The following is a 27,988-nucleotide window of genomic DNA, read 5'->3' as shown; positions in this document are numbered from 1 at the left end:
CCATCCTATTCATGTGGTATTCTTAAAGTTTGTATGTAACTGGTCTGATAGCTATTGTGTTATCTGATTGTTTCAAGGCTTGCTGATTTAAAAATAGTCCCTGCTTGTAAATTCATGCATACATTTAGAATCTTCTTGTGTTCTGACTGAAGAGTGCTTCTCAGAAAAAAACAAACTGATATGTATATTTTTGGCACTTTTTCAGAGTTCTGCACTGTCTTAAGTTTTTTTTTGACTGAGTTATATATATTTGCTGGCTTTGTTTTCTGATCTGTTCTGAAACTGGTTTTCTCCCTCCCACCCACGCTATTCCTGCGATGATGTTATAGTTGGCAGCTTTGCAGTTGCCCGCCCGTACTGTAAATTTGATCTCGGACACTCCTCCCAGTCTAGTGTTCAGTCTACCTAATAACAGAGAGAACATTTGAGAAGGCCCAACCCACTTAGGTTCTTAAATTTGAATTATCTTCTGCTCCTCCTTTCTTCCTTTGCACTTCACTAAAAAAAAATCTCCTTGTGTTCTGACTGAGTGTGCTTCTCAGCTAAGTTTATTTTTTGCACTTTATCTGTACAGAGTTAAATAAAGCAACAGTTTAATTCAGTTCAGAATACATTTTGAATAAATTGCATTTATCTAAACTGTATTTGCTTTAATACTACTACACAGTCAAGTGTGCTAGCTTGTACTGCACTTTCAATTGTTTTTAGTGATGTTTTAGCTGTTTTCTGAAAAAAAAATTCTCAGCTTGTTTCCTGCCTTTCCTGTAACTAGTCTAGTCCAGATACAGATTTGCTGTATCCAGGACTGTTGGTAAAGCCTATCTTTGTTGGAGGGAAGGCTTCTAGCTTATCAGTGGGAGTGGTAAGCACTAGGTAGCCTATCTACCACAAGAGGAGTGGTTTCTGGCCCAGAAATTGTAGCTTATCAGCCGTTTGGGCAGTTTTTCTCCATCTCTTTCAACTTTCTGGTTTAAAAGCCCACATCTGTGCTGGTTTCCCACCTTTCCTGTAACTAGTCTAGTCTAGTCCAGGTACAGATTTGCTGTATCCAGGACTGTTTGTAAGCTTCTGAGTGGTGCCAAAGTCTGCTCTTCAATTTTTCCCTTAGATCTGCTAGTTCTCTCCTCCTACACTTTTACTAGCTTATTAGTTTAGCAATTTGCCAGACTTCTTGTAGCAATTACTGTAGCACACAAAAGTGCTACCAGCACTAATTGTTCTACGAGGAAACAGCTCCAGTACTTATTAATGTCCACCTCTCCAGGGATGTCTAAAGGTCAGTTCCCTGTGCTTTCTCCTATTAACTTGGGCATCCTGAGGCAATATAGCAGCTGCCTCGTGTACACTGACAACCCTCTCCTCTTACCCCCCCCCAGGCACTCACACTTGCGAGAGATGCACTTGTATATCCAAATTGGAAGCCATGCACTATCCAGCCAAGACTGGAATAGCTGGTCATGAGGAGGTGGTCAACATTTGCACCACAACACATGGAACACACAGCCCTCCAGAACACACACCAGCACTGCCTTCACATAAAAACACAAACCACACACTCAGCTTTGTGGAGGCTATCAATATAAATCTACCCAAACAGCAGAGACCGCCAAGGCAGAAATGCACACGACCAACACAACACTAATCATGAGAGAGACAACTCTCCTAAACAGTGTGCCACTCAGCCAAAGCCCCTAAGGCAAAACAGCATGCCCAACACACCAGTCATAGGTGACTCGATAGTGAGGCACACTGATGTCCCACTCAGGTTGAATAAGGAGAAAGTAACAGTCAGCTGCCTTTCAGGTGCCAGGATCCGCCACATAATGCATGCACTCGGGTCCCTCAACAAGTACAAATATGACTCTGTCATTGTACGTGTGGGTGTGAATGACCTGAGACATACCTCCCTGGATTACGTGAAAAGAGACATGGAGGAGCTCTCGGATTATGTAGCCCAGGTGGGTATGACCCTAGCCCTGAGCAGCATCCCACCATCACCCAGAATGATACCACAGTACAAGCAGAAAATGATTGATTTCAACAATTGGCTAAGTTTCTGGTGTCATTCTAAGGGGATCCAGTATCTGTCTGCCTAAGATGACATGATTGACAGGTCTCGATGATTTGCCAGAGATGGCCTGCATTTGTCACACCTGGGCTTCCGGATACTGGCTAATGATCTTGCCACCCTTATAGTGCCTTTTTTAGGCAGTGTTCCAAAGACCAAATTACCACCATAGCAGCTACAAACAAATGCAATATGAGAGTCATGCTGCTCAAAGCTAGAAGTCTAAATCTCAAAATGCCCTTGCTATAAGCACTCCTTAAAATGGCGAACATTGACATTTATGCTGTAACAGAGACCTGGTTCAAGGCAGCAGAAAGCACCCCTGCACTACCAGGCTTTATAACTCATTCCACACCTTTTGGCCCCAGAACTTGGACTGAAGCTCCAAAGGCAGTGGTGTTTCCATATTCATAATGGATATGTACACCTCTAAGCTGGTACCCAACATAACACATCTGAGATACTTCAAGTGCAGCTAAAGTTGAGTAAGACATTGATTGAGGTCGTAGCCTGCTATAGGTCCCCAACCATGTCCCAAGACTCACTTCATGTTCCTAACCACCCTGGAGAATATTTGGGTCCAACCTAACACTCTCCTACTGGGCGACTTCAACTACCCTCCATTAACTGGGAAAACTACTCGTGTACCAATACACTTGCCCACCGTTTCCTGGAATTCATCAATTCCAATGCTCTAGAACAGCTCATTCTTACCCCCACTAGAGGTAGCAACGACAGTTGCTCTACACCAGTAGTCCACTCCTCCCTGGTTAGATCAGACCACAAACGAATCACCTTGGAAGTCCCCCCCCCCCTTGCAAAGGTAACCACCATGAAAAACTTCTCCAAAGCTAAATGGAGAATAGTTGCATGACCACCGAATCATACACCAGTGCACTGTACAAACACGTACACAAATGCATGGATCTCGCCATACCCAACAGAACCAAGACGCTCTCCTCCAAAAAAAAGGAAGCCAATCTGGTAGTCCCCTGCCATAAACAAACTCTACAACAGAAAGAGGAAACTGCTGCGAAATAAGGTAAAGTCCCAATACTGGAAAAACTCCCTCATCAGCCTTGGCAAAAAATTTAGATCTCTCATGAACTCCTCTAAAGCTAGCTATGAAAACAGAATTGCAGCAGATAGTAAGGACAACCACAAGGCCTTCTATAGTTAAGTAAAGAATCTCCATGCCAGTACCCAGATTTGCTCTGAGCTACTGCACAATGGTACCTCCTATACCAAGCCAACAGATATTGCCAATATACTGGCCGACAGATTCAGTGCCAACTTTACCCCCCCCCAAAGGACCAATCACGATACCAGTAGATTGCCAGGCACCCAGTATTACTGCTGCACAGGTTAAAGCAGCACTGTCCAAGGCCAAGAATACAGCTTGTATGGGACCTGACAATATCCCTGGCTGTGTTCTACATGAACTACAGAGTGAACTGGCATCTCACCTGTGCGCCCTGTTCAATCACAATCTCACTTCAGGCTTTGTCCATACCAATTGGCGCACTGTTAGTCAGCCCTCTCCAGAAAGGAGGAGTGACTACAGACCCTGGGAACTATCGCCCCATTAGCCTGACAAGTCTGATATGCAAAGCTATGGAACGCATCATCATGGACCTAATAAGCAAGGATATAGGGAGTCTCCAAACTCTGGATCCTACACAGTTTGGTTTTATGAAGGGTAGATAATGCGTGGTTGACTTCTTTGAGTCAGTCACCAGAGGTGTGAATGAGGGCAAGGTGGTTCATACAGCCTACCTTGATCTGGCCAAGGCCTTTGATACCATTCCCCACTCAGGAGTCATCGAAAAACTCACTAAGCTAGGCATCAACCCCTATATCAGTAGGTGGGTTGCAAACTGACTCACAGATAGAACCCACAGTGTGAAAGTAGCTGAGTCTAAGTCACACTGCAGACCAGTCATGAGTGGAGTCCCACAAGGTTCGGTCCTGGGTCCTCTCCTGTTTGGTATCTACTTCTCTGACGAGCAGGCCAACACGAAAGGACTCTGGCTGACAAATTTCACCTTCGATTGCAAGTTGGGAGCTATTATTAACTCCCCAAGTGATAACATCCTACAGAAAGGCCTCACTGAGACTGACGACTGGTGTCAGAACTATGGCCTTAAACTCAATGCCAAAAATGTGTCATCATCCCCCTTTGGAAAAACCCGGTTCCCTTGAATTACCACATCGATGGTAGTCCACTGAACACAGAAGACATAAGAGATCTGGGAACACAGGCTAACAGCAACCTCTCTTTTGACTACCACATTGCCACTGTGGTCAGAAAGTCTTATGTGGCACATCTTATTACTAAGGGTTTTGCATCCAGGAAGAAAGAAGTCATGGTCTTCCTCTACTCTTCCCTCATTAGGCCAATCATCGAGTACAATGCCCCATTTGGCATGTAGCTCACTAGACACCTGCAACAACTGGAGGGGCCACAAAAGTACCTCACAAAGAGGATCCTAGGCCTTAACCACTTGTCTTATATGGACAGACTAAAAAAACTCCAACTATTCTCTGTTTCATATCGCCTACTTAGAGGTGCTCTCTGCTTGACTTACAAAGCCATGTCTAACCCAGCTATGTTAGAAATGCTACATCTAAAGAAATCCCAATCCCTCCGCACCACACACTTGAGATCTCAACCTCATTACCATAATCCACAGAACATACTGGAGGGGACAGGTTCATAACCCAGAGACTGCCCATGCTCTGGAATAGACTTCCCCTACATGTCAAGCAAAGCACCTCACTGGCCCTCTTAAAGAGAAATCTTGACTAGTGGATGGGAAATAGAAAATTCACCCCGGGATCACTCCAGTGGCTCTACTCTGTAGAGTCACTGGAAACTAAGGTTGGGTGGCACGATGCCAGGGTAATCCTATGGGCTAGGCTTGTAAAGGCTCCAGGGCTATTAGCCTAGTACATACCTATGAACGGCAAATATGTTTCAGAAGTGGGTTACTCCTCAGATCAACTTGTTTGCTGCTCAGGCGAATATTGTTAAGCCTCTAGTTTTGATTTCTGCTGCTGAGTAAGGGAAATCTTCTTTGGCCCCTCACCTCTTTTTGTGTCACTTGTTCAGATTAGAGATACTGGAAATGCTTTTCTCTTTCCTTGAATCTGTAGTGAAGGAAGAAGTGATCAGGACTCTCTCATCATCCATAGTGGGTGTCATTGTGGCTGGGTGTAGTTTGGACTGCACTGATTTGATGACTAAGGCTGCTAGTTCTGGAATGTTCCTGTAATGACCCAGCTGAAGCTGTCCTCCTTTAAGGAGAAGCTCGCGCAGTCTGCCACTGAAACTTTTTTTTCTCTGCTTATCTCAAGGGAGAGGTTTTATTCATCTATCATTTGAAAAACCTCTTAGATGACCTCATGAAGAAGGAAGCAGACTCCCCATTGTGGAGAACTTGTACAAGTCCCCTGCATCTCTCTCTCTCTTCACAGTCTTAGCCAGTCCCCCCAAGAAGAAAATGGAGACATGTTCTGAGGAAGGCACTGAAGTGGCATATAGTCTTGTCTCTTCCAGTACCTGGTAGTTCACATAAGGGGACCACTTCTCTAGCTCTGCAGCTGTAGTCCTGACTACAGTTTAGGGCTGCCTTTTATGAGTGGTTCTCTGAATTTGCTGTAGTTTGGAGTGACTTTATCAAGGACCAGGAAATTGTAAACATGGCCTCAGGTGGCTGTGTCCTAGAGCTCCTAGATTCCTCTCTAGAAGGAGTTCTACAGAAAAATTAAGCTGTCTCTGTAAAGTTCTTGGGTCAGGTACAAACTCTGTTCCTGAAATTGGTGATCAGGACTACTCTTCCTTTGGAACAAGGTCAGTAGTTCTGTGTGCACTCTGATTCTTAAAAGAAGGAAATACTTCTGCCCAATCCTGGACATCACGAGACTTCAGCAAGCACATCTTGTGTGTCAGAAGCTGAATGGTGACTCTCCAGGCTGTCAAGTTATTGTTTTAGCAGGGTGCCTGGACAGTGTTAGTGGACATAACTGATGATGTTCATCGTGTTTCACTGCTGCAGTCATTACACTTGGGTTATCCTGCCGTCAGGCTGTCCCGCAGTCTGCCAGAGTTCCAAAGTCTTGGTCCGGTGTCGGTTGCGGTCGCCTCCTCCCTGACGTCAGTGTGCCAGGGGTATATAAGATGCAGCCGATGCCATTTTCTTCAGTCTTTCTTGCCGTACAGTGCCCGAAGCAAAAGCAGTTCGCAAGTGCTGGTCGGCCGACTCCTGAGATTTTCGAATTCTAATTTCAGAACCGAAGTCTTCAATAAAGCTAAGTACCTCGTTGGGGAAACTTTTTCTTGCCTCAGACCGATGTCAGTAAAAGTTAATACTTGTATTTCTTGTGGGAAGCAAATACCTCATAAGGATTTCCATTCTTACTGTATTCCATGCCTAGGCCCAGACCACGACGTCACTAGTCGGTTTTGTGCTAGATTTAACAAACGCACTATTAAACGTCGGTTTTATTTTGCACGCCATTATTTTGGCCGAAGGTTCAATTATACCATGCCGTCGGAACAACCGACGAACAGAATACACAAAAAACGCAAAGACAAGGATAAGGACAAGCAACCGAGGTCCAAAGACGAAGCCTCTTCCAGGGCAGTCGCCGGTGCTCAGCGAGGCGCTTTCACAGCCCCTGACTCCTGCAGCCTCAGAGCCACAGGCCGCCTCCGACTCCCACATGGAGACATCTAGGCCTCTGGAAACTCAAGGTATTGGGCCTACGGAAAGTATTCCCTCAGGTGGGTCCGGAGCCACTGAGCAGGCATCGGCTTCTGAGGGTGTCTTCAGACCTTCACAGCTTACAGTCAAAGCAACAGCCAAGTCAAAAACTCCATTAAAAACAAAGAAACAAGTACAGCATTCTCCTGGACAGGCTTCCATTCCTAAGAAACAGATGCTCAAAATGGCCGAAGACCTAATTACTCTGATCAGGGGTTCCCATCCTCCTCCTGATAAAAGGCCTAGGCAGGATACGGACTATGATTCCTCTGACCAGGTTTCCATTTCCTCTGATTCCTCTTCAGACCAGGGATACTCTTTACCCCCCTATGAGGACTCTGATGCTGAAAAATCTATACCTTCAGCCTCTCCTCCTGAGGATTACTCATTTGGGGAAACTTTACATACTATGAGGGAGCATTTCCATTGGGAGAGCCAGGATGATTCAGAATCCAAGAAAAGGCTTAGAGATTTTCTGTTATTGCCTCAGCACAGGCCCCTGGCTATTCCACCTGTGTTGGATATTGTGGATGATGTCTTCTCTGAATCTAGTTTAACCCCTGATTCTTTGCCCCCAGCGCCAGTCAAGCCAGACAGGTGCTACAGAGTCCCTGACTCTCACAAATTTCTTTACAAAAACCCTGCTGCAGACCCAGAAACTATTTCCCAGGGTCCCAAAGGGGGGTAAAGGCTTCCACTGCAAAAAACCCAGTTCCTTCTGACAGGGATTCCAGAGCATTGGATAGATGGGGGAGGAAAGTTTACACTTCTGCAACACTAGCAATAAGGGCTTTAAATTCCCAGTTCCACATGCTTAAATACCAACAATATTTAATGTCTTTGCTAAAACAAAAAATGCCTACAAGCTTAGAAGGTCCTGAACATAAGGAAATGCAGAACTTATTGCATGCAGCTGAATAAGTGGGAAAACATACTCTGCTATGTGGTTTTGATTCATTAGAGGCGTCTTGTAGAGCCGCAGTTGCAGGATCTGTGATTAGAAGGCATGCATGGTTAAAAGAACAAAGTTTACCTGATCATGTTAAGGCAAAACTATTGGATGCTCCTATACAGCATGATATTTTGTTTGGTGTTAAGGCTGAAGAGGTATTAAAGAAAATGGAGGATAAAGCAGAAAATCTATGCAGACAGTAAAGGATTTCTTACAGGTACAGCCAACTAGATTTAGCAGAAATTGGCCTTCTAAAAATTGGTCATTTCCATTGTCAGACAGACCACAAAGAGGCAGATACAGAAGCCCAAGAGGCAGATCTCAGCCCCAAGGCTCTTACAGACTTCGACAGTGGGGTGCTTCAACCCAAAAAGGAGGCGAAGACAAGTCACAGCAATTCAGGAAACAATCTCAATGACTTCCCCTTTCAAATGCTAAACCCCCACCTTTTGGCAGCTCCCTTAGGGAGGAAACTAGCACTTTTTCAACAAAACTGGCATATAATCACCCAAGACAAATGGGTACTAAATATTGTGTCTCAAGGTTACAGGTTCCATTTTCACACTCTACCAAGGCCAAAAAGAATGCCAAACCTGCCTCAAAATCAATGGGCAGAGTCACAAAAACAAATTACAGCTGTCATGGACATGAGAGCTATTCAAAAAGTACCAGAACAGGAACAAGGATAAGGTTTTTATTCAAGACTTTTCTTGGTCCCCAGAAAGGACAAAACTTGGAGACCCATACTGGACCTATCTATTCTGAACACATACCTGGATATACCAAATTTCAAAATGTTGACACTACAGCAGCTTCTTCCCATGCTGGGCAAGAAGGCTTGGCTTGTTACTTTGGACCTCAAAGAGGCATACCTGCATGTCCCAATCAGACAAAATTGCAAAAGATACCTCAGATTCATAGCTGACACAAAGCATTACCAATTCTCTGCACTGCCTTTTGGATTATCTACTGCGCCCAGGGTCTTTACAAAGTGCCTGGCACCAGTAATTGCATTTTGCAGACAAAAAGGAATTCAAATATATCCTTACTTGGATGACTGCCTTATTCAAGCAGAGAGCAAGTACATTCTACTACATCTGGCATTTGTAAAAAAGATTACTAATTGGCCTAGGGTACACACTAAACGAAAAGAAGTCAAAACTAGTGCCCTCACAAGAGATAATATTTCTGAGTGCAAGCTTAAATACAACTGCCCAGATGGCTTATCTCACACCAGACAAGCAAAGGCAACTGACTCAGTATTTTCATTTCATGGCAACAAAGACCCAGCTCCCTGCAAGAAAAATTCTGCAGGCCTTTGGGTTCATGGCATCTTGCATACTACTAATTCCATATGCCAGACTGCATATGAGGAAGTCACAATGGTATCTGAAAAGTGTATGGACTCAACACTGCCACAGTTTGGAAGCAATAATACCACTCATTCCCTGCCTTCAACAGGAGTTTCAGTGGTGGGCACAGGCATGTCACCACAACAAGGGACAGCCTTTTACTTTACCCACAGCCAGGCAGACAGTAACAACAGATGCATCGGATTACGCTTGGGGGAGCACACATGACAGGACAATGTATCCAGGGCAAGTGGACCACAGACCAAATGCATCTCCACATCAATCAAAAAGAGATGCTAGCTGTACAAAATGCCTTGACAGCTTTCAAGGACCTTCTGCATCCAGGACAATTGCTACTAAAGACGGACAACACCACAGTTATGTGGTACATAAACAAGCAAGTGGGCACACATTCCTACCCCCTATGCAGACAAGCAATGACTTTGTGGAACACGGCACTGACCTATCAAGTTCATCTGCAAGCACAATTCCTGCCAGGAAAGAAAAATACACTGGCAGACGACTTAAGCAGAAACATCATGGATACTCACGAGTGGAAACTAAATCCACAAGTATTCAGCATGATAACTCAGAAATGGGGGAGCCCAGACATAGATCTCTTTGCCTCCCCTCTGAACTGCCAACTACAGAAATTCTGTACAAGGACTTACCACACTCAAGCATGGAAAGTGGACGCTCTTTCATTCAGTTGGAAAACACTAAAAGTTTATGTCTTCCCACCACTTCCTCTCCTTACAAAGGTACTACTAAAAGCCAGACTAGAGAGGCCGCAAATGATCCTGATTGCTACGGACTGGCCACGCCAGCACTGGTACCCAATATTAAGGAACATGGCTCAAGGCCCAGCATGGATTTTACCTCAAATACCTCATCTTCTGACTCAGCAAAACAATCAGATCCTGCACAGCCAGCTCAAAACCTTAAATCTGGCTGCATGGCAGATTACTTAACCAAACAGTCAACACTCCTCTCTAAAGCTGTTATGGATGTCATTTTGGAGGCCAGGAGGCCCAGCACCAGGAAATCTTACTCAGAAAAGTGGAAAAGATTCTGCGCCTGGAGCCAGGCTCAAGGCCTTGACCCTCTTGTTCCAAATATTCCTCAGATATTACAATACTGAACTGAGATGCTGGCAAAGGCCTTTCCTTTTCATCTATTAAGATCCACGCCTCTGCTATTTCAGCTCATTACAACGCGGATCCTCGCCTCACAGTAACACGCTGTCCGGTTCGATTCTCAGCTAGAGCGTCTTCTGCGTGGAGACATGTGTGAATGGGCGTACCTTCGTTGAAGGTTATGCGGCAGGGCTGGTAACTCGGCTACCAATCATTAGCGGACCAGAGTTCCGCTGTGGCGACCCCTAACCAGGAAAAGCCGAAAGAGACAACAACAACACGGATCCTCCTATTTTTTCTCACCCATAACTAAGACAGTACCTCAGAGGAGCTAAAAACATAAGACCGCCCCGTAGAGCACAAACACCAACTTGGGACCTCAACTTTGTTTTGGAAAAACTTACTTTACCACCTTTTGAGCCAGCCATTTCAGCAGATTTAAAATTTTTGTCTTGGAAATCTGCTCTGCTGCTGGCAATAACTTCAGCACGATGAGTCTCAGAGTTACAGGCACTAATGGCAGTGGAACCTTTCATAATTTTTCATCATGACAGGGTTTCCTTAAGAACAAACCCTACATTCATGCCAAAGGTGGTATCCAGTGTGGCTCTTAACCAAACCATTCACTTGCCAACCTTTTATCCAAATCCCCAGAATAAAGGGGAGAGACTTCTTCACTCATTGGACATACACAGGCAGTTACGTTTCTGCTTGGACAAAACAAAAGCTTTCAGGAAAACTGAGCAACTGTTTGTATCATATGCTGCAGGAACACAGGGAAAGGCTATTTCAAAACAAACCATTTCAAAGTGGATAGAACACTGTATCCGTTTCTGCTACACACAACATGGAAAAACTGTGCCTAGTAACATTAGGCCTCATTCTACCAGGGCGACAGCCACTTCAGCGGCCTTTCTTAGAGGAGTACCAACCAAGGATATTTTGGAAGCTGCAACTTGGAGTTCAGTGCACACCTTTACCAAGCATTATCACTTACCTCTTTACTCCAAATCCAGGGCTAGCTTTGCCACTGCAGTTCTGCAGGGTCTCATAGCCACTCCAAATCCTATACAGACCCAGCCACCCAACCTCAGCTTTGGGATTCAACCCAAGTGTAATGACTGCAGCAGTGAAACACGATGAACATAGTACAGTTTTGTACCCACCATAAATGTAGATGTTAGAGTGTATTCACTGCTGCAGTCCAGTTTACCCACCCTCCATCCCCACTTTCTTAGCTGGGACTTGTCTATGCCTTTCTATCCTATACAGCCAATGTGGTATATTCGCTTGTAGCTGAAGGTATTGTTTCTATTTTTTATGTATGTTTTCTTAGCAATATGTATTGCCTACCTATTTGGGGGCACCTGACATCTGGGGCAAGAAAAACTGAAGAAAATGGCATCTGCTGCATCTTGTATACCCCTGGCGCACTGATGTCAGGGAGGAGGCGACAGCAACCGACGCCGGACCAAGACTTTTGAACTCTGGCCGACTGCGGGGACTGCCTGACGGCAGGATAACCCAAGTGCAGCAGTGAATTCACTCAAACATCTACATTTATGGTAGGTACAAAACTGTACTTTTTTTGGCTCATCAGTATGAGCAAGCATATCAGAGGTTTCTTTGATTCACCCAGGAGAGGAAAACCAGTTTCATAAAAATGTTAGCTTTTTGTTTTTTTCTCTACATCCTTAAGTGCTTTCCAAGGTGTTGCTGTGATGGACAAAACCTTGCAGGAGAAGGAACTCCCTGTATTCTTGTACGTGGACAACTGTCTGTTTGCTCTATTGATGAGCCACCTCCCTAGTAATTTTCTTAAAGTGTACATTTCCATGGAAGCTTTCCTTGACAGTGACCATAAGCTAGGAAAGATCCTCTGAGCTTGTCTCAAAGGACTTCTTTCACTGGCATAGAACTTGTCACGCACCATTGATGGCAGTAACTGCCTGGGGAGAGAGCCTTTTGAGTAGTTAACTCTGCAGCCTGAATGCAGGTGTGGTGGAGAGTCCATGCCCTGTACCATGTTGCACCTTCTGAGATTGTTGGTACAGTCTTCATTCATGATGCCAATGTCATTTGCATGTGTAAGGGTGCAGGTATTGCGGTGGGCTGAGAGGAGTGAGTGCTTGTAAAGCTGTCATGCTCTCTCAATGTTTGGTGCTAGAACCAATTAATTGAATCCTGGATTGGTTGGTGGACTGATCCAGTCCTCGTTAACCTTCATGTAGGCATTCCATTCTTGGAGCTGAATGTACGGCACGTAATGCCACTAGTTTTCCTTATGGAAGTGTGAGGGGGTCTGTACATGAGCTATTTAGAAACTAGATGCAGTTGTGCTGGCCTTGATGGTCTTTGAGGGAGAACTGCTTTTTTGGCCCTTCCTACTTTAGAAACGGATCTGTTTGATACTTAAAAACAAATGAGCATGTGTCTTCCCTCAATGCACAGGTATGTGTGTCTCAGTGAATAGTAGACAGAAGTATTACTACGTTACCAGTTCTTAGCCTGCATGAGATGAACATTCCTGAATGCCTTTCTGTCCTGCATTCCTTTCCTGGAGTTGTGGAGTCCAGAGCCTTGTATGGTACAGCTTTTACAGAAGTGGAATAAACAGGAGATTTTGATTTTTTTTTGTTTTTTGTTTTTTGTTCCATTCAAGAGAATACCATTTTCCTCCTTTTCTGCTTTTTGCAGCAGAGCAGGAAGAAGCTTGTTGATGCATTCTTCTTCATTTGGCAAGGAAGATTCTTGTATGCCTTCCCACTGTTCCCTCTTGTTCCAGTCTAGAGTGCAAATTTCGAAGAAGAAAGACCTTGTTTCCCTAGTGGCCAAGAGGTTTGCTAACCTCAGATTTCTGGATGTATAGAGAGTGCCGCTAATCATTTTAAAGGTGGTCCCACAGCGCTGGAGATGCAACTGACTCCATTTCAATTCATGGCTCTTGCTGTAAATCTTCTGACTGTACTGGAATGTCGTATGGAAGGAGCCACCAGGAATTCATCCACCTGGCACTCATTGCCACCCCCCCCCCCCAGGAATCCATCCACCTGACACTCACTACCCCCCCCACCTCCCTAAGTGGAAGAGGTTTTCCATTTGGGCAGAGCTTTGCCCAGTACTGTCCCCATTTGTACATGATCCTAACTTTTCTCAAGCACCTTATATGATTTTGAACATTTAAGGTGTGTTTATCAGCTGTTTATGCCCACTGTGCTGTTCCAGATTGTGGGATTGTGCCCCAGCACCTGCTGCTTAGTCATTTCCTTAAGATAGTTCTCTATCTTCACCCACCTTTGAAGAGCTCATTCCTTATATGGATCTCCAATGTCATGTTTAACATTCTTTTTCTCTTGTTCAAAGTTACTGGTTCAGCAGCATTCAAGTTATCATCTTGGAAAATGTCTTTTTTTGTATCCATCACCTTTGCCTTCAGGTTCTATGAGCTTCACAGTCAGAAAGCTTCTAATTAATATAGGATTTTTTTTGAGCTCTGATTCAGGGAGTTTTATGCACTGTTTCATATTCCCATTTTTGGAGTTTTGTTTAATTTTTCTCCACTTTGATTATTCAAGGAGATGTACCTTGCCTTTTGACTTCCTGTTGTAATTCTGAGCCTCCGTAATTTTGAGTCCCATAGTTGTGGTGGAAAAATACTTGACTACAGGAGAAAAGAAGCGGGTTGCAAGGTGTCATACCTCCTTGTACCCTCCACCACATGCATACTCTTCCACTACTATAATACTAATTCTAGTATCACCATATCTGGGAGAAAAGGGAATACTCCGAAACACTGTGAAGAATGGTCTCAGACCTATAAAGTCTTCATTTTTGCATATTTAGCCTCGCCATTTGAAAGTCATACTTACAAGTCTTGGAATTTAAAACTATTACCTTACCTTTCAGAAATACTCAGTGTCCCTCAAGGTCCATTTCATATTTTCCTACTGAAAGTTTTCTAGATTGTCTCTGAAACGATCCTTTTATGTTAGCATTCCCACTCCTCAACCAGGGAGGTAATCAGTGTGGAGGATGCACTTCACACCGTGGTTGAACGCATGTTGCTCCGGTTTTACCTGGAGCTGTTGCATCATTTCATATTTATTATGTAGATGTAAAAGCTAGCATTTACCAAAGAAACCATTCCTAAGTGGATTGTCAGTGGCTGTATCCTTTCCAAGTAGGTGGATTACTATACTTTGGAAAATACTGCTTTCAGAGACCGCTGAACTAGAGATGCAACTTTCTTCTAGTGCCTGCTTCAGAAATATCTCATTTGCAGATATTGGTGACATAGCCTTTAGTCATTGTTTACAGCTTTAAGTGTTATTGTATGGGCCACAGCTCCCAAGTTTGCACTGCCTGGTGTGTCGAGTTCAGCCTTTTGATCTCTGTGTCTCATACTGTCCACCAGCTCAGTCCTCTTTGGAGGATTTAGTGAGTATAATTTAGTTTTAGATCTACCAAAGAAAATCCTTGATGTTGCACATAGTATATTATTTTCTTTCTATATCACTTATTTGTGACTGGCACCCTGTTTATGGATCCAAAGTACTCTTCCACCATTGTCCTCTTTCAGGGTTTCTTCCATGCAGGTGCTTTTGTTGGAGTTCTTTTAATGTGAGCAGGTGGTAGCTTGCAGTGTACATGTCATAGCTTTTATTGCTTTTCTTGATTTGCAAAGCACTTGTTTGCTAAGTGGCTGGGGAGAACTGGCTGACTCATAGGCTAAGGTGTGCATGCTCTCTCTGCTTTTATTTATATTAGTAGGTACTGTAATGAAATAGTGTACCAATAATTTGAAGTAACTGACATGCATGCTTAACGCTGCTGGCTTGATTTTTTTTCAGTGGTCAAATGTCCCTGGTGTGCTGTCTCTCACTATGGCCATTAGGAAGATCCTGTCTATAAAAGAATGCATTAAACATACTAATCTGCTCCATTTTGTTTTCTTAAATATACATTTGATTCACTTTGCTTCTGGGCCTCAGTGATTTCCAGTATTAAGTAGAGAGTTTAATTTGTCTTGTAGTTAGTAGGACAGCCTGAGAGACAAATATTGTAAACTCTTGCGGAGACATTAGATTCCTCAAGCAGATGATCATTTGTAGTATCTCTCTTGGTTAAGATGGACTCATGATTTTGATAACTATGGCCATTGTGCTAAATTTAACACATGCACACATGCAAAAGATGGAGAACCTTGGAATTTCCAAGTTTTTTTTTGGAGTATAAGAAATTAATTGGTGTGACATCTCATTTCTGTTTCACGTTCTTTTAAGCTGAAATATAGCATTAACACTAGGCATTTCATTAAAGGACAACTATGGTTAGATATTGAAAAGTGTTTGTTTTATCTTACCTTGATTTTGTGTGTCGTATTTAGGCCCATAAAGCACTGTAAGTAGTTGGTTATTTTAATTTGTTCTACACTATATTGCCTGGTGGGGTGATCCAAACGGTTATATTGTTTCTTGAATTGACTTTTCCTGCATTACATTTTCTGCCTGCACAGTGACATTTTGTTACAGTGCTCTTACCTTGTTCTTCTTCTCTTGACTTAGAATGCTTTTGTTTACTTTCATAATCTGTAGACAGAGTGCTATTACTTTTTCTCATTTATTCTTTCTTGTGTTTTTCTTTTGTTTCAAGTATACTGTAGTGGGTCCTTTTTTCAGCTACAGCTATTGTTTACATTAAATTATCTGGTTTGTAAAGGGGCTTGGAATCCCTTTCCTTTTCTGATTGTACTTCAGAGGATGTCCTTTTTGTGAAATACTACATTTGATAAAAGAAAATTTTACATGAGGTACTTTGGGATTGTCTGAAATCAGAAAAAGGTAAACTTTGGCAACTAAAGCTTGACGTTCCTTAACCACTGTCAAGACTTCCAGCTATACTTTCGGCTTTGTATTAGAACAATACCCCACCATGATTTTTGCACAGGAATGGGTGTGGCCTGCATGATTGACAGAGCAACGCCTTGTGAGGTTGCATGCAAAATATGTCTGAGTGACAGGCCATGCAGATTATCCAGCGACCTGTTGAATATTCATTCTGAATATTCCATCTGTGACCGTTTGTTGCCATTCTTTTTCTTTTTCTTTTCCAAAATTTTTATTTTTAATTTTTCGATATACAGAAGACACAATGTTGCCGTTCTTGAAATACGGCCATTCCAAGCTAGTTATTGTGTGTCCTTTAATTAAAAGATGTAAAAACAGGTTCAAGTATTAGTGGGACAGAAGGGCAATATGCAATCAGTACTTTACACCCTCATCCTAATTTTGTACTTAAAATTGCTTTTGCAGAGGGCAAGCCCCCTACACCCCCCCACCTTTATTAAGTATACTTTTGTGCTTATCAGAATAACACAAAATTTGTGGTTTTCTGGTAAATTACTGAACATGGAAGTCAGTAAATAATGACACACTTTTTAGTTGCATTTAGTTTACATTCTTTTGAAATGCATGCTAACATAAAACTTGTAAAGCTAGCAACTTTCTAAGTTTATAAATGCAGTACTTAAATTCTCTCCCTGTATTTGGTAGTTTACCCCCCCATTCTATTAGGCTTTGTTCATATTTAGGGCGTTAAAGATTGAGAGGTATGTCTCAGTGTTAACAACTGGAATTGTATGTTAAACATTACGGTTCCAGGGTTTTACCTTTCTTATCTTAGTTACCGCAATCCACTGTCCCCCGAAATAAATGCAGCAGACATTACAAAAAACAAAACAAACAAAAAAAAAAACACGCATTTTGAAAAATACATATCTGCAAACCAACAGAATGACATGGAAGTTCTTTGGCATATAGGGAGTGGCACCGTAAATAAATACTGGATGTCAAACAGCTAAGAAACAGTAATAATTAAAACCGAATACAAGTAAAGAGATCTGCCATTTGCGTTCCTGCACAGATCACTACAAATTGTTTAGGTGCGCGTTATATAGAATAGCTAGCGCGCACTTGCAGCAGCGCATACATTCAAATATACTTTTTTTTCCATATTCTGTTTGGTGACATTGGGTATGTCATGTTTATTCACAGTAAGACTGATAATTACAGGGAAACGTATAGTAGTGGGCAGGATTTGGGCGGTCCTTGCTACTGCGCATCTGATGGGGTAATGTTCTAATACAAAACCATTCTTTCTTTCAATGTTTTAACTTGTTTCTCTCACTGAAAAGTTGTAGTCAAGTTTAAAGCTCAGAACAAAGCACATTTATTTTACTGGCTACAGCTATATTGCAGACAGCTGTATAAAAATCCCTGTTGCTGACCCTGCTCTGATTTGTACTAGCCGTTCCTGAGAGAACTGAAAAGACTGCAGTTCTTACAACTCTGTACTGGACACAGAAAAAATGCTTTGTAAGAGGGTTCATAGGTTCATACTAGGCTATCTGCCCTAGGGCATTTATAAGCCTAGCCAGAGTGTGTTTGGCTTTCGCCACCCATTTTAAATGAATTTTGCTATGCCCTTTTTCGAGGTTAGTATACTGTGCCTCTGTCTAACAGTGACACAGAAGTGATACCCTGGGTAAACCTACGATCAGGCACTGTGTGTTGTTTTAGCACACAGTCAGGCACTGTGTGTTGTTTTTGCACTTTTTGTATGTTTGAACGGCACTGCTGGTAACTTGTCAATATAGAAGGGAATATTTATTTCTTTTATTTTTTGTTTTTACTATTTTTCATTTCTTACTTTCATGTTTTACTTGTTTACAAAGTCAAATATTATTGAAAGTACAAAATGTGCTGTCTTTTATTCTTGGGGGGTGGCCTTTTTAAATCCCGTTACAGGGAACTAAGCATTTTAATTGAAATGTGATTTCAACTGTAATTGAAATGTGATTTTATTTTAAAAAGTGGAGATTTGTTGATTCTTGTTGTTTGTCTGAAGAAGTCCTGCTTAGGAGCAGGACGAAAAGCAGAAATTAAAACTGAAGGCTTTACCTTTTAAAACTTTTATGTTTTGCTTGGTCCATTGAAGGTGGATATCTATACCATTTGGATTGTTTTAATAGAAGTGGTGCAGTGAGGGCGTGTTCATTTGTCGCAGTTCTTTTTCTAGTAAACCTACGATCTGCCATCCACTCATCAAGATTCCTCTTGAAGAGAGTCAATGAGGGACTCTGCCTAACCTGGACTGGGATTTTATTCCAGAGTGAGGGGAGCCTCTGGGTTATGAATCTGTCCCTCCAGCATGTCCTGTTTATTTCAGTGCTGAGGTTCAAGTCTCTCGAGCGCGTAGCTTGATGGATTTTCTGAGGTGCAGCATGTCCATTAATTCCGGGTTGGACATGGCTTTATACGTCAGGCACAGATCACCTCTGAGCAGGCGGTATGCCACTGAGTAGAGCTGGAGTTTCTTTAACCGGGCAGCATATGGCATCTGTTTGAGCCCTTTGATCCTCTTAGTGAGGTACTTTTGGGGTCTTTCCAGTTGCTGCAGGTGTCTGGTAAGGTACATCCCAAAAGGGGCATTGTACTCAATTATGGGCCTGATGAGGGATGAGTAAAGAGGCACGATGACCTCCCCTGATCTAGATGTGAATCCCTTCATGATTAGGTGAGCTGTATAAAATGGTTTTCTAACCACTTTGGCCACGTGGTTTTCAAATGAGGGATTGCTATCAACTTGGGTCCCTAATTACTTCTTCCGTACGTAATGGATTACCACCTATGTGGTAATTTGTGGGCACTTTGTTTTTGCCAAAGGGGATGACTATACACTTTTTGGCGTTTAGCTTGGGGTCATGGCTCTGGCACCAGTTGTCTGTTTCTATGAGGCCCTTTTGTAGGATGCTTGTGTCGGCTGGAGAGTCTATTATGGCACCTAGTTTGCAGTCATCTGCGAACTTGGTCAGCCACAGTCCTTCCGTGTTGGCCTGTACCTCCGAGAAATATATACCGAACAAGAGAGGTCCCAGGACTGAGCCTTGTGGGACGCCACTTGTAACTGGTTTGGAGTCTGACATGGCTCCAGCAATTCTAACCATGCTTCTGTTACTCTGGGCTTTAGGAATGCAAAGTATAAAGCCTGCTTGGACAGTACTAGTGAGAAATTCTGAAAACTATTGATGACCCAACTCAAAAATATGGTTTCCCTTGATGAAAATACTAAAACTTACCCAGACAGCGTTCACAACTGAGTGCACATTATAGCATGACACTGCTGATGCTTAGTTTAGGACTTCTGCTTTTGATATTAATAGGATGTGTATGGCTCAGACACAACCTTTTCCTCATTAAAAAGTAAAGTTCACAAGAAGGGACAACTGCTTGATAATCCGATAGACAACAGCATTCTGTTTAGAATTGCATTGCAAAAGGTATTACAGGAATTGGAAGAGAAAGGTAAGACAATGGAAAATGTGAGAAAAGTGATGTATACCATTAAGTTTTATTCTTGCAGGATTTGTAAACTGAAATAGTCTGCCAGAGATGGATGTCTGTTCTCTAACAAATCCTTTGCTAATGTGAGCCCCCTAGCTTGTGTACTTCCATTCTCAAGTTTTGGTTATTACAGAGCAACCTGACTGTCAAAAAACTTTGTAAGCAGCTTTCAGTTCTTTTCTTGATGCCTGAACTAACATGTTGCTGGGTTTAAGTTTGTAGTGTTAGCAGTTTGTAGTATCAGTACTTCCTTCATCTGTTGACATGTCTTTGGAAGGTGAGAGGAAACCTGTGGAGATACTAGGAAGGACATGAAACTCTGTACAGAAGGTATCCCAGCTAGAAATGCGATTCTTACCACTGCATTACTGTATGCCAAGGTTAAAGTCTTCATCCTAGAAGATTATATTGTAGGTCAGAAATCCTGAAGTTGAGTGGTTTAGCTCTTGGCTTCATCAGGTGTGGTATTTCTGTGTGCCTGTTTCAGTTTAACTTTTCAGACACTTAACTGACATGTATGGCTTTGCTTTTGATAGACCAGTCATTCTTTTCCTGAAACTTTGTAGCAGTGAATTTACTTTGAAAATAGGAAGAAAAAGATCTCTCTTGACACGTGATTGACGCTTTCCATTTCTTTCTTCCAGGGTGTGAATAAAGATTCCTATTTGATCTTGGAAACTCTACCCACAGAGTATGATTCGCGAGTCAAAGCTATGGAGGTAGATGAACGCCCAACGGAGCAGTACAGTGATATTGGAGGTCTAGACAAACAGATTCAGGAGGTAGGTTGAGTTAGCCCCCCCCCCCCCCCCCAAAAAAAAAAAATAAATAAAAATTAAGGTTTACAACTCCAGTAGCGATCTTAGTTGATTGCAGCATAATGTTATTTGGCATCTGCAATTTCCTTAAGATGCTTGGCGACTAATGAGTTTGCCTTGAGCAAAGGAAGGCAAAACTCCTGAATCATTTTGCTAGGATTGAGGTTACTATAGTTTTACTGGAGAAATGATTGCAGATCTGTTCAGTCATTGATGTTGATGGGACATGTGCCGATATTTGTATTGTTGGATCTGAGAGTTGCTGCGTACAGAGCTGTCAGGTCCTGTGTTTAAATTGTAGTGATGTAGCATGAGCTGTCTAAGTGAATTGTTGTCCATCAGAGGCTTCACTTTTGCAGTATAAATTCCTGTGCATGGAAGGTAGTCAAAGGCAGACATATGCCCTACTGTCTGACATCCTGAGCTTTGCAGATGTAACCAGTGAGCTGAGCTGCTCCTCCATCCCTGGACAGTACGCTGACATGTGGCTGAAAGGGAAGAGCAGTGTGTACCATTTTCCAGTTTATATTTGTCACAAAATGATGATTTGTTATTACATATATCCATTGGACTCTTCGAGACAACTTCCAGAGAGCAGGTAAGTACCTAGTTTTTGCAGTACTTTGTTATATTTAATGTATTGCATTTTATAGCATTTGCCTTTAATTTGGCTGTTAGATTTTCTGGAGATGTCGTGTACCTCAGAATTTGATGTTAATCCAAAGTCTGTCAGTTGTGTAGAAAGCAAATTCTGACTAAGGATTTTGCTTGCATGCTTTTTTTTTTAGCTTTTAGAAGAACAGCAAGTGCCTTCTTTGAACACCATGGCTTTCAACATAAGTGCTCCAGTGGTGAGTGAAAAATGTGGACTTGTAAGCCTAACTAAGCTAGAAGACACTTGAGGGAATCATCACTTAGATTCCTCAGAGTACAAGTTTTGAGTGTAAGACCTGACATACTCTTCAAATATTTCCTTCGCTATGGATTATGACAAATTGACCATTTCTTCAGGATCCTCTCAAGAAGCTGTTTCTGTCACGGTGACTGAACTTTATGAGGGAGCATTTTGAGTAGGGCTGTAAGGAAGTTCCAGATTTGGATTTAAAGTGCTTAGATTTCTTAGCAAAACAAGAACATGACACTTTTCCCTTCTATATTCTACTCTGAGAGGATGCTTTTGAGTCAGCATCCCTAACACTGGACTACAAGCCATCTGATCCTTAGAATCACATGTCCTGCAGGGTTTCAAGGAGCTTATACATAAATCTGTAACTTCCCTAAGACAAAGTCAACAGTGGTATGTTTAAAAACTTCTAGGGGATATAAGCTGGCAGCAGGACATAGTACCCATTGATGACACCATTTTGGAAAGTTTGTACTTCCTCCACCTTGACATTTTGGCTGTGGTAATAATAGAAGTACCCAGGATCTCCATTTTAGAGCAGTGTAGTGGGGCAGCAGTGACTGTATTTTTTCAAGAATGTATCGTATCAGGCTACTACTTGGACTGCTGATCCATTTTTTTTTCTAAGCAGTGCAGTGTGGCTACTCTACTAGAGAGAAGGCCATGACTTGCCTTTGCAGTATTGGAGAGCTTACTGTAGTAGCCTTCTCCCTGTGCATATCATCTCACTGCTTTAGTACTGATGTCCTTCAAGGATGCATCTGCAGTCCTTACAAATGGGTTGTCCTGTCATCAGGCAGCCCTTCGGTTGGCCGGATTCCAAAGTCTGGGTCTGGCCTCGGCTGGTGTCGCACTTCACCCGACGTCATAGCTGCAGTTCTTCGGGTATAAAGGCATCAGCCGACGCCATTTTCCTCAGTCTTTCTTGCCGCGTGGCGCCCGAAGCAGAAGCTGTTCGTAAGTGCCGGTCGGTCAGAACCAGAGATTACTACTACAAGTACCGAAGACTTCTAAAAGCTAAGTACCCCGTTGGGGACTCTTTCTTGCCTCAGCCGATGTCAGAAAAAGTGAATAACTGTTTAACTTGTGGGAAACAAATACCTCATAAAGATTTCCACTCTTACTGCTTACCTTGCTTAGGCCCAGACCACGACGTAGCAGCTTGTCTAGCCTGTGCTTCTTTCAACCGACGGACGCTTAGACGTCGGTCGGAATTTGCTGAAGAGTTTTTCGGCTCCGATTTTGCTTACATTATGCCGTCGGATACTCCAACTACGCAAATTTCTAAAAAGTGCAAGGAAAAGGACCGACACTCGCGGTCCGCGGTTTCGGCCGAAACCGCGGTTAAGCCAACCATGAAGTGTCTCTGTTTCGGCTGAAACAGAGTCCACGGTTCTTCCTTCGGCCGAAAGCTTGCCACTTACCGAGGCCTCATCCAGCCTGGCTGAATCTGCTACTGAAATCCCACCTGCTCTTGCAGGTTCACAGGATTTATCTGATACTATCCCTTTGGATATTTCTACCCCTGCACGTGGAGCTGCTAGGCCTCCTGCATCCATGTCGATTAAGGCCTTTGCCAGGGCTAAAGCAGCTAAACTACCAAATCTGTGCCTGCTAAGACCCCCTCTCACAGGCCTAGCTCTAGTTCACAAATGCTTAGTCTAGCAGAGGATCTCATTTCTTTGATCCAGGGATCCCAACTACATCCAGACAGGGCCTCTCACCCACCTCCAGAGAAGAGGACTAGAGTAGAGCCCCCTGAGCCAGTTTCTTCAGATGGCTCCTCTGATGAATCAGATAATTCAAACCCTCCAGAGGGCCCCTTTTCTCCTTATGAGGACTCTGATGCAGAAGAGTCCATTCCTTCTGCCTCTCCGCCTGAGGAATTTTCTTTTGGGGAAACCTTGCATGCTATGAGGGAACAATTTCAATGGCAGGGCCAGGATTTTTCAGACTCTGGGAAAAGGCTTAGAACCTTTTTGCATTTGCCACAGCATAGGCCTTTAGCCATTCCTCCAGTCCTTACTGTTGTGGATGATGCCTTTAATGATGCTTGTACTGCTCCTGACTCTCTTCCTCCGGCCCCTGCTAAGCCCGATAGGTACTACAGGGTTCCGGACACGCATCATCATTTGTATAAGGCCCCTTTTGCAGATCCCGAAACTATCTCCCAGGGACCCAAGGCTGTAGCAGCTACTTCTACTAAAAACCCCCTCCCCTCTGAAAGGGAATCTAGGGCCTTAGAGAGATGGGGTAAAAAAGTTTACACTTCTGCTACTCTTTCAGCTAGGGCCTTGAACTGTCAATTCCACATGATTCAGTATCAGGAATTTGTTAGACCAATTAACTAAAAAACTGTCCTCGGATGAACCATTAGACAAAAAATCTGTACAGGAGATGGTACATAACATTCAGCAGGTCAGTAATCATTCCTTAAAATGCGGCTATGATGCACTGGAGGCTTCCTTTAGATCAGCCATGACTGGCACAGTGATCAGAAGACATGCATGGTTAAAAGAGCAGTCCTTACCAGACCATGTAAAATCAAAGCTCCTAGATGCTCCCATGGATAAGCTCAATTTGTTTGGCTCCCCTGCGCAGCAGGTGCTGAAGAAGGTGCAAAACAAAGCAAAATCTGTCCAGACGGTCAAGGATTTCTTGCAGGTCCAGCCTCCAAGGTTTAGCAGGAACTGGCCTTCCAAAAATTGGTCCTTTCCAGACACCTCCAGAGCTCCGAGAGGCAGGAATAGGCGCTCAAGAGGCAGGGGTCAATCCAGAGGTGCCTACAGGGGACGTCCGTGGCAGGCTAACAACCAGCGAGGTACAACCACAGATCCAGCCACCACCACTTCCACAGGACAATCGCAGTGACTTGGCTCTGGCACCACCTACCAGGGAACAACTAGAGGCACCCTTAGGCTGGAAGCTAGCCTTATTTTCAGTAAACTGGCATTACATCACAGGAGACAAATGGATTTTACAGACAATAGACCAAGGTTACAGGTTTCACTTCCATACTCTACCAAGGAAGAGAGGAATGCCAAACCTACCTCCAAATCAGAAGACAGAAGCTCTAGAACAAATAACTCACTTACTAAGGATGAGAGCTGTAGAAAGGGTACCATCTATGGAACAAGGGCAAGGATTTTACTCCAGACTCTTCCTGGTACCAAGAAAAGAAAACCAATGGAGACCTATTCTCGACCTGTCCGCTTTAAACACATATCTCATTGTTCCAAAATTCAAAATGCTGACCCTACAGCAGCTTCTTCCCATCCTGGGCAAGGAGTCTTGGCTGGTAACTCTAGATCTCAAGGAGGCATACCTGCACGTCCCCATATGACCAAATTGCAGAAGATACCTCAGATTTCTTGCAGGATCAGAGCATTATCAATTCTCAGCATTGCCCTTTGGCTTATCTACTGCGCCCAGAGTATTCACGAAATGCCTGGCATCAGTAATTGCTCATTGCAGGCTTCAGGGAATTCAAATTTACCCTTACCTGGACGACTGCCTGTTACAAGCGGACAACAAAAACAAATTAACAAAAGATTTGGAAAGGGTCATTCATCTACTACAAGCCCTGGGATACACAGTCAATATAAAAAAGTCAAGGCTGATACCATCCCAAAGGATAACCTTCTTGGGTGCAGATCTGGACACATCAAAACAAATGGCATTCCTGACAGTAGAAAAACAGGAGCAACTCCCTTTCTACTTCATGGCATCAAGCCAGACCATCACAACAGACGCCTCAGACCTCGGTTGGGGGGGCACACTTGCTGGACAAATGCATACAAGGCTTATGGACTCAAGACCAGCTGCACCTACACATCAAAAGGAAATGCTGGCAGTAAAACTGGCAATTCAGGCATTCAGACCATTTCTTCGACAGGGTCAACTGCTGATAAGGACGGACAACACCACAGTTATGTGGTACATCAACAAACAGGGAGGCACACATTCATACCCTCTATGCCGGATGGCAATGGACCTCTGGAATGTGGCACTGAGCTTCAACATTCAGCTGCAAGCAATTTTTGTGCCAGGAAAAGAAAATATACTAGCAGACATCCTAAGCAGAACTACCACGGATGCCCACAAATGGATGCTGCATCCGGACATCTTCAAAACCATTACAGGGAAATGGGGACTACCAGAAATAGACTTATTTGCATCCCCACACAATCACCAACTGAAAAAATTCTGCACAAGGACGTACCACCCACTTGCTTGGAAAGTGGACTCCCTGTCTTTCAGTTGGAAAACCCGGACAGCATATGCATTCCCACCTCTTCCCTTGATGCACAAGGTGCTATTGAAGATCAAAGAAGACCGTCCAAGGATCATCCTGATAGCTCCAAACTGGCCAAGGCAGCATTGGTACCCATTACTGAGGAGTATGTCTCGGGAACAAATATGGCCTCTGCCCCTAGTTCCCTTGCTGTTAACACAGAACAACTTCAAAACCCTGCATCCAAACCTGAAAACACTGCAGCTGGCTGCCTGGAACATTGCATAAGACTAAATAACCCAGATTTATCTCAAAGGGTTAAAGACATTATCTTGGAGGCTCGCAGACCCTCAACAAGAAAAAATTATTCAGCAAAATGGAAAAGATATCTCATTTGGAGTACTGCAAAAGGAGAGAATGTGTCACTGGTAAACATAGCTAGCATCCTGGAATACTTGGCAGAGCTCTTCCACAACGGCCTGTCCTATTCCCCATCAGCTATTTCAGCAGAATACAACTTGGATCCTCCAGTCTTCTCACATCCTCTGCTCAGGCAGTTTCTGAGAGGGATTAAAAATGTAAAGCCACCTAGGAAGCCACCATTGCCAGCATGGGACTTGAACTTTGTGCTAGAAAAGTTGACACTCCCTCCTTTCGAGCCAGCAGCAACAGCAGAATTACAGTGCTTATCATGGAAAACTGCTTTCCTGCTTGCAATCACTTCAGCAAGAAGGGTATCTGAGCTACAGGCATTAATGGCAGTACAGCCCTTCCTGATCTTCCATCAAGATAGTGTCCATGAGAACTAATCCTACTTTTATGCCAAATGTGGTCTCCAGGGTATCTTTAAATCAAGCTATCCACCTACCTACATTCTTACCCAACCCACAGAACAGGGGAGAAAGGCTATTGCATACCTTGGATGTACATAGACAATTATGTTACTACCTGGACAGGACCAAGAGCAATAGAAAAACTGACCAGCTACTGGTAGCATATTCAACAGGAATGGAGGGAAAAGCAATTTCAAAACAGACAATCTCTAAGTGGATAGGAAATTGCATTAGATTTTGTTACTCCAACCGTGGGAAGAAAACTCCAGAAAACATCAGGCCTCATTCTACACGGGCTACAGCCACTACCACAGCTTTTTTACGAGGAGTGGCTACCAAAGACATTTTAGAGGCTGCTACTTGGAGCTCCGTGCATACATTTGCCAAGCATTATAATTTACCTTTATACTCCAGATCCCGAGCAGGTTTTGCCACTGCTGTTTTGCAAGGGATCTTAACTACACCATAATCTTATTTCTCCTCCTCCCCCAGTTTGGCTATGGTATTCTACCCATTTGTAAGGACTGCAGATGCATCCTTGAAGGACATAGTACAGTTTTGTACCTACCATAAATGTAGATGTCCGATAGGCATGCATCTGCAGTCAGGATTACCCACCCTCCTTCCCTCTGTGGTACTCCTAGGGTATTTGCCCATCTTGTAGCTAGCTGGGGGAATCTATTTTGGTGTATTTGTTTGTATATATGTACATACATGCTTATTTTTTGTTTGCTCTCTGCTATTTGGAACCATTTGCATTTATCCAAATTTAGCCTTCCTAGAGGGCACCTGGCATCTGGGGCAAGAAACACTGAGGAAAATGGCATCGGCTGATGCCTTTATACCCGAAGAACTGCAGCTATGACGTCGGGTGAAGTGCGACACCAGCCGAGGCCAGACCCAGACTTTGGAATCCGGCCGACCGAAGGGCTGCCTGACGACAGGACAACCCATTTGTAAGGACTGCAGATGCATGCCTATCGGACATCTACATTTATGGTAGGTACAAAACTGTACTTTCCTCTAGATAAGGATTTGTACTGTAGTACTCCTCCATAGGATGAGAAATATGGTAACTAGCTCTTTGTAACAGTATATGTTAGACTGTGTGGATCACTGCTGTATTGTAGGTTGTCCTGACTGAAATCACTGTTACAATATTCTTGACATGAGATTAGGGGATGGTATAATGGTTAAGGTGCTCGTCTCTCAGACACAAGGTACAGAGTTTGATTCTCACCGTTAAAGGGAAATTGGCAAGGCTAAAAATGGCCCACAAGGGCAACTGGCCTAGTACTTATGAACTACTAAATATTTTATTATCCATTAAGGGAGGGTTTGACATTATGGTTAAGGTCTTCACCTTATAGACAAAAGGTACACTGTTTGATTCTGACCTTAGGCCATTAGCCAAGCATAAAATGTCCCTTAAGGGCAGTTAGTTTAGTATTCAAATATGAACATTCAGCTAAGTTACCAAAGCTTTATTTTCACAAAGTCATACGCCTGACACATGACTTCAGC

At 43.3% G+C, this 27,988-nt stretch overlaps 1 protein-coding gene across 1 annotated transcript in view; it reads left to right on the top strand.

The window, feature by feature from the left end:
• Positions 1 to 27,988, top strand: part of PSMC3 (proteasome 26S subunit, ATPase 3) — a gene marked incomplete in the record, with an annotated part of 1,066,102 nt that overhangs the window by 190,073 nt on the left and 848,041 nt on the right. The window contains 1 exon segment of the mRNA XM_044082888.1: positions 20,320 to 20,457. Coding sequence (XP_043938823.1) covers positions 20,320 to 20,457 — 138 coding nt within the window.

Source organism: Protopterus annectens, chromosome 9.part0 (genome assembly GCF_019279795.1).
Source record: "Protopterus annectens isolate FY-2018-M chromosome 9.part0, PAN1.0, whole genome shotgun sequence".
Taxonomy (NCBI): domain Eukaryota; kingdom Metazoa; phylum Chordata; order Ceratodontiformes; family Protopteridae; genus Protopterus; species Protopterus annectens.
Note: the sequence above shows the minus strand (reverse complement) of the source record. Positions and strands in the feature narration are given on the sequence as shown.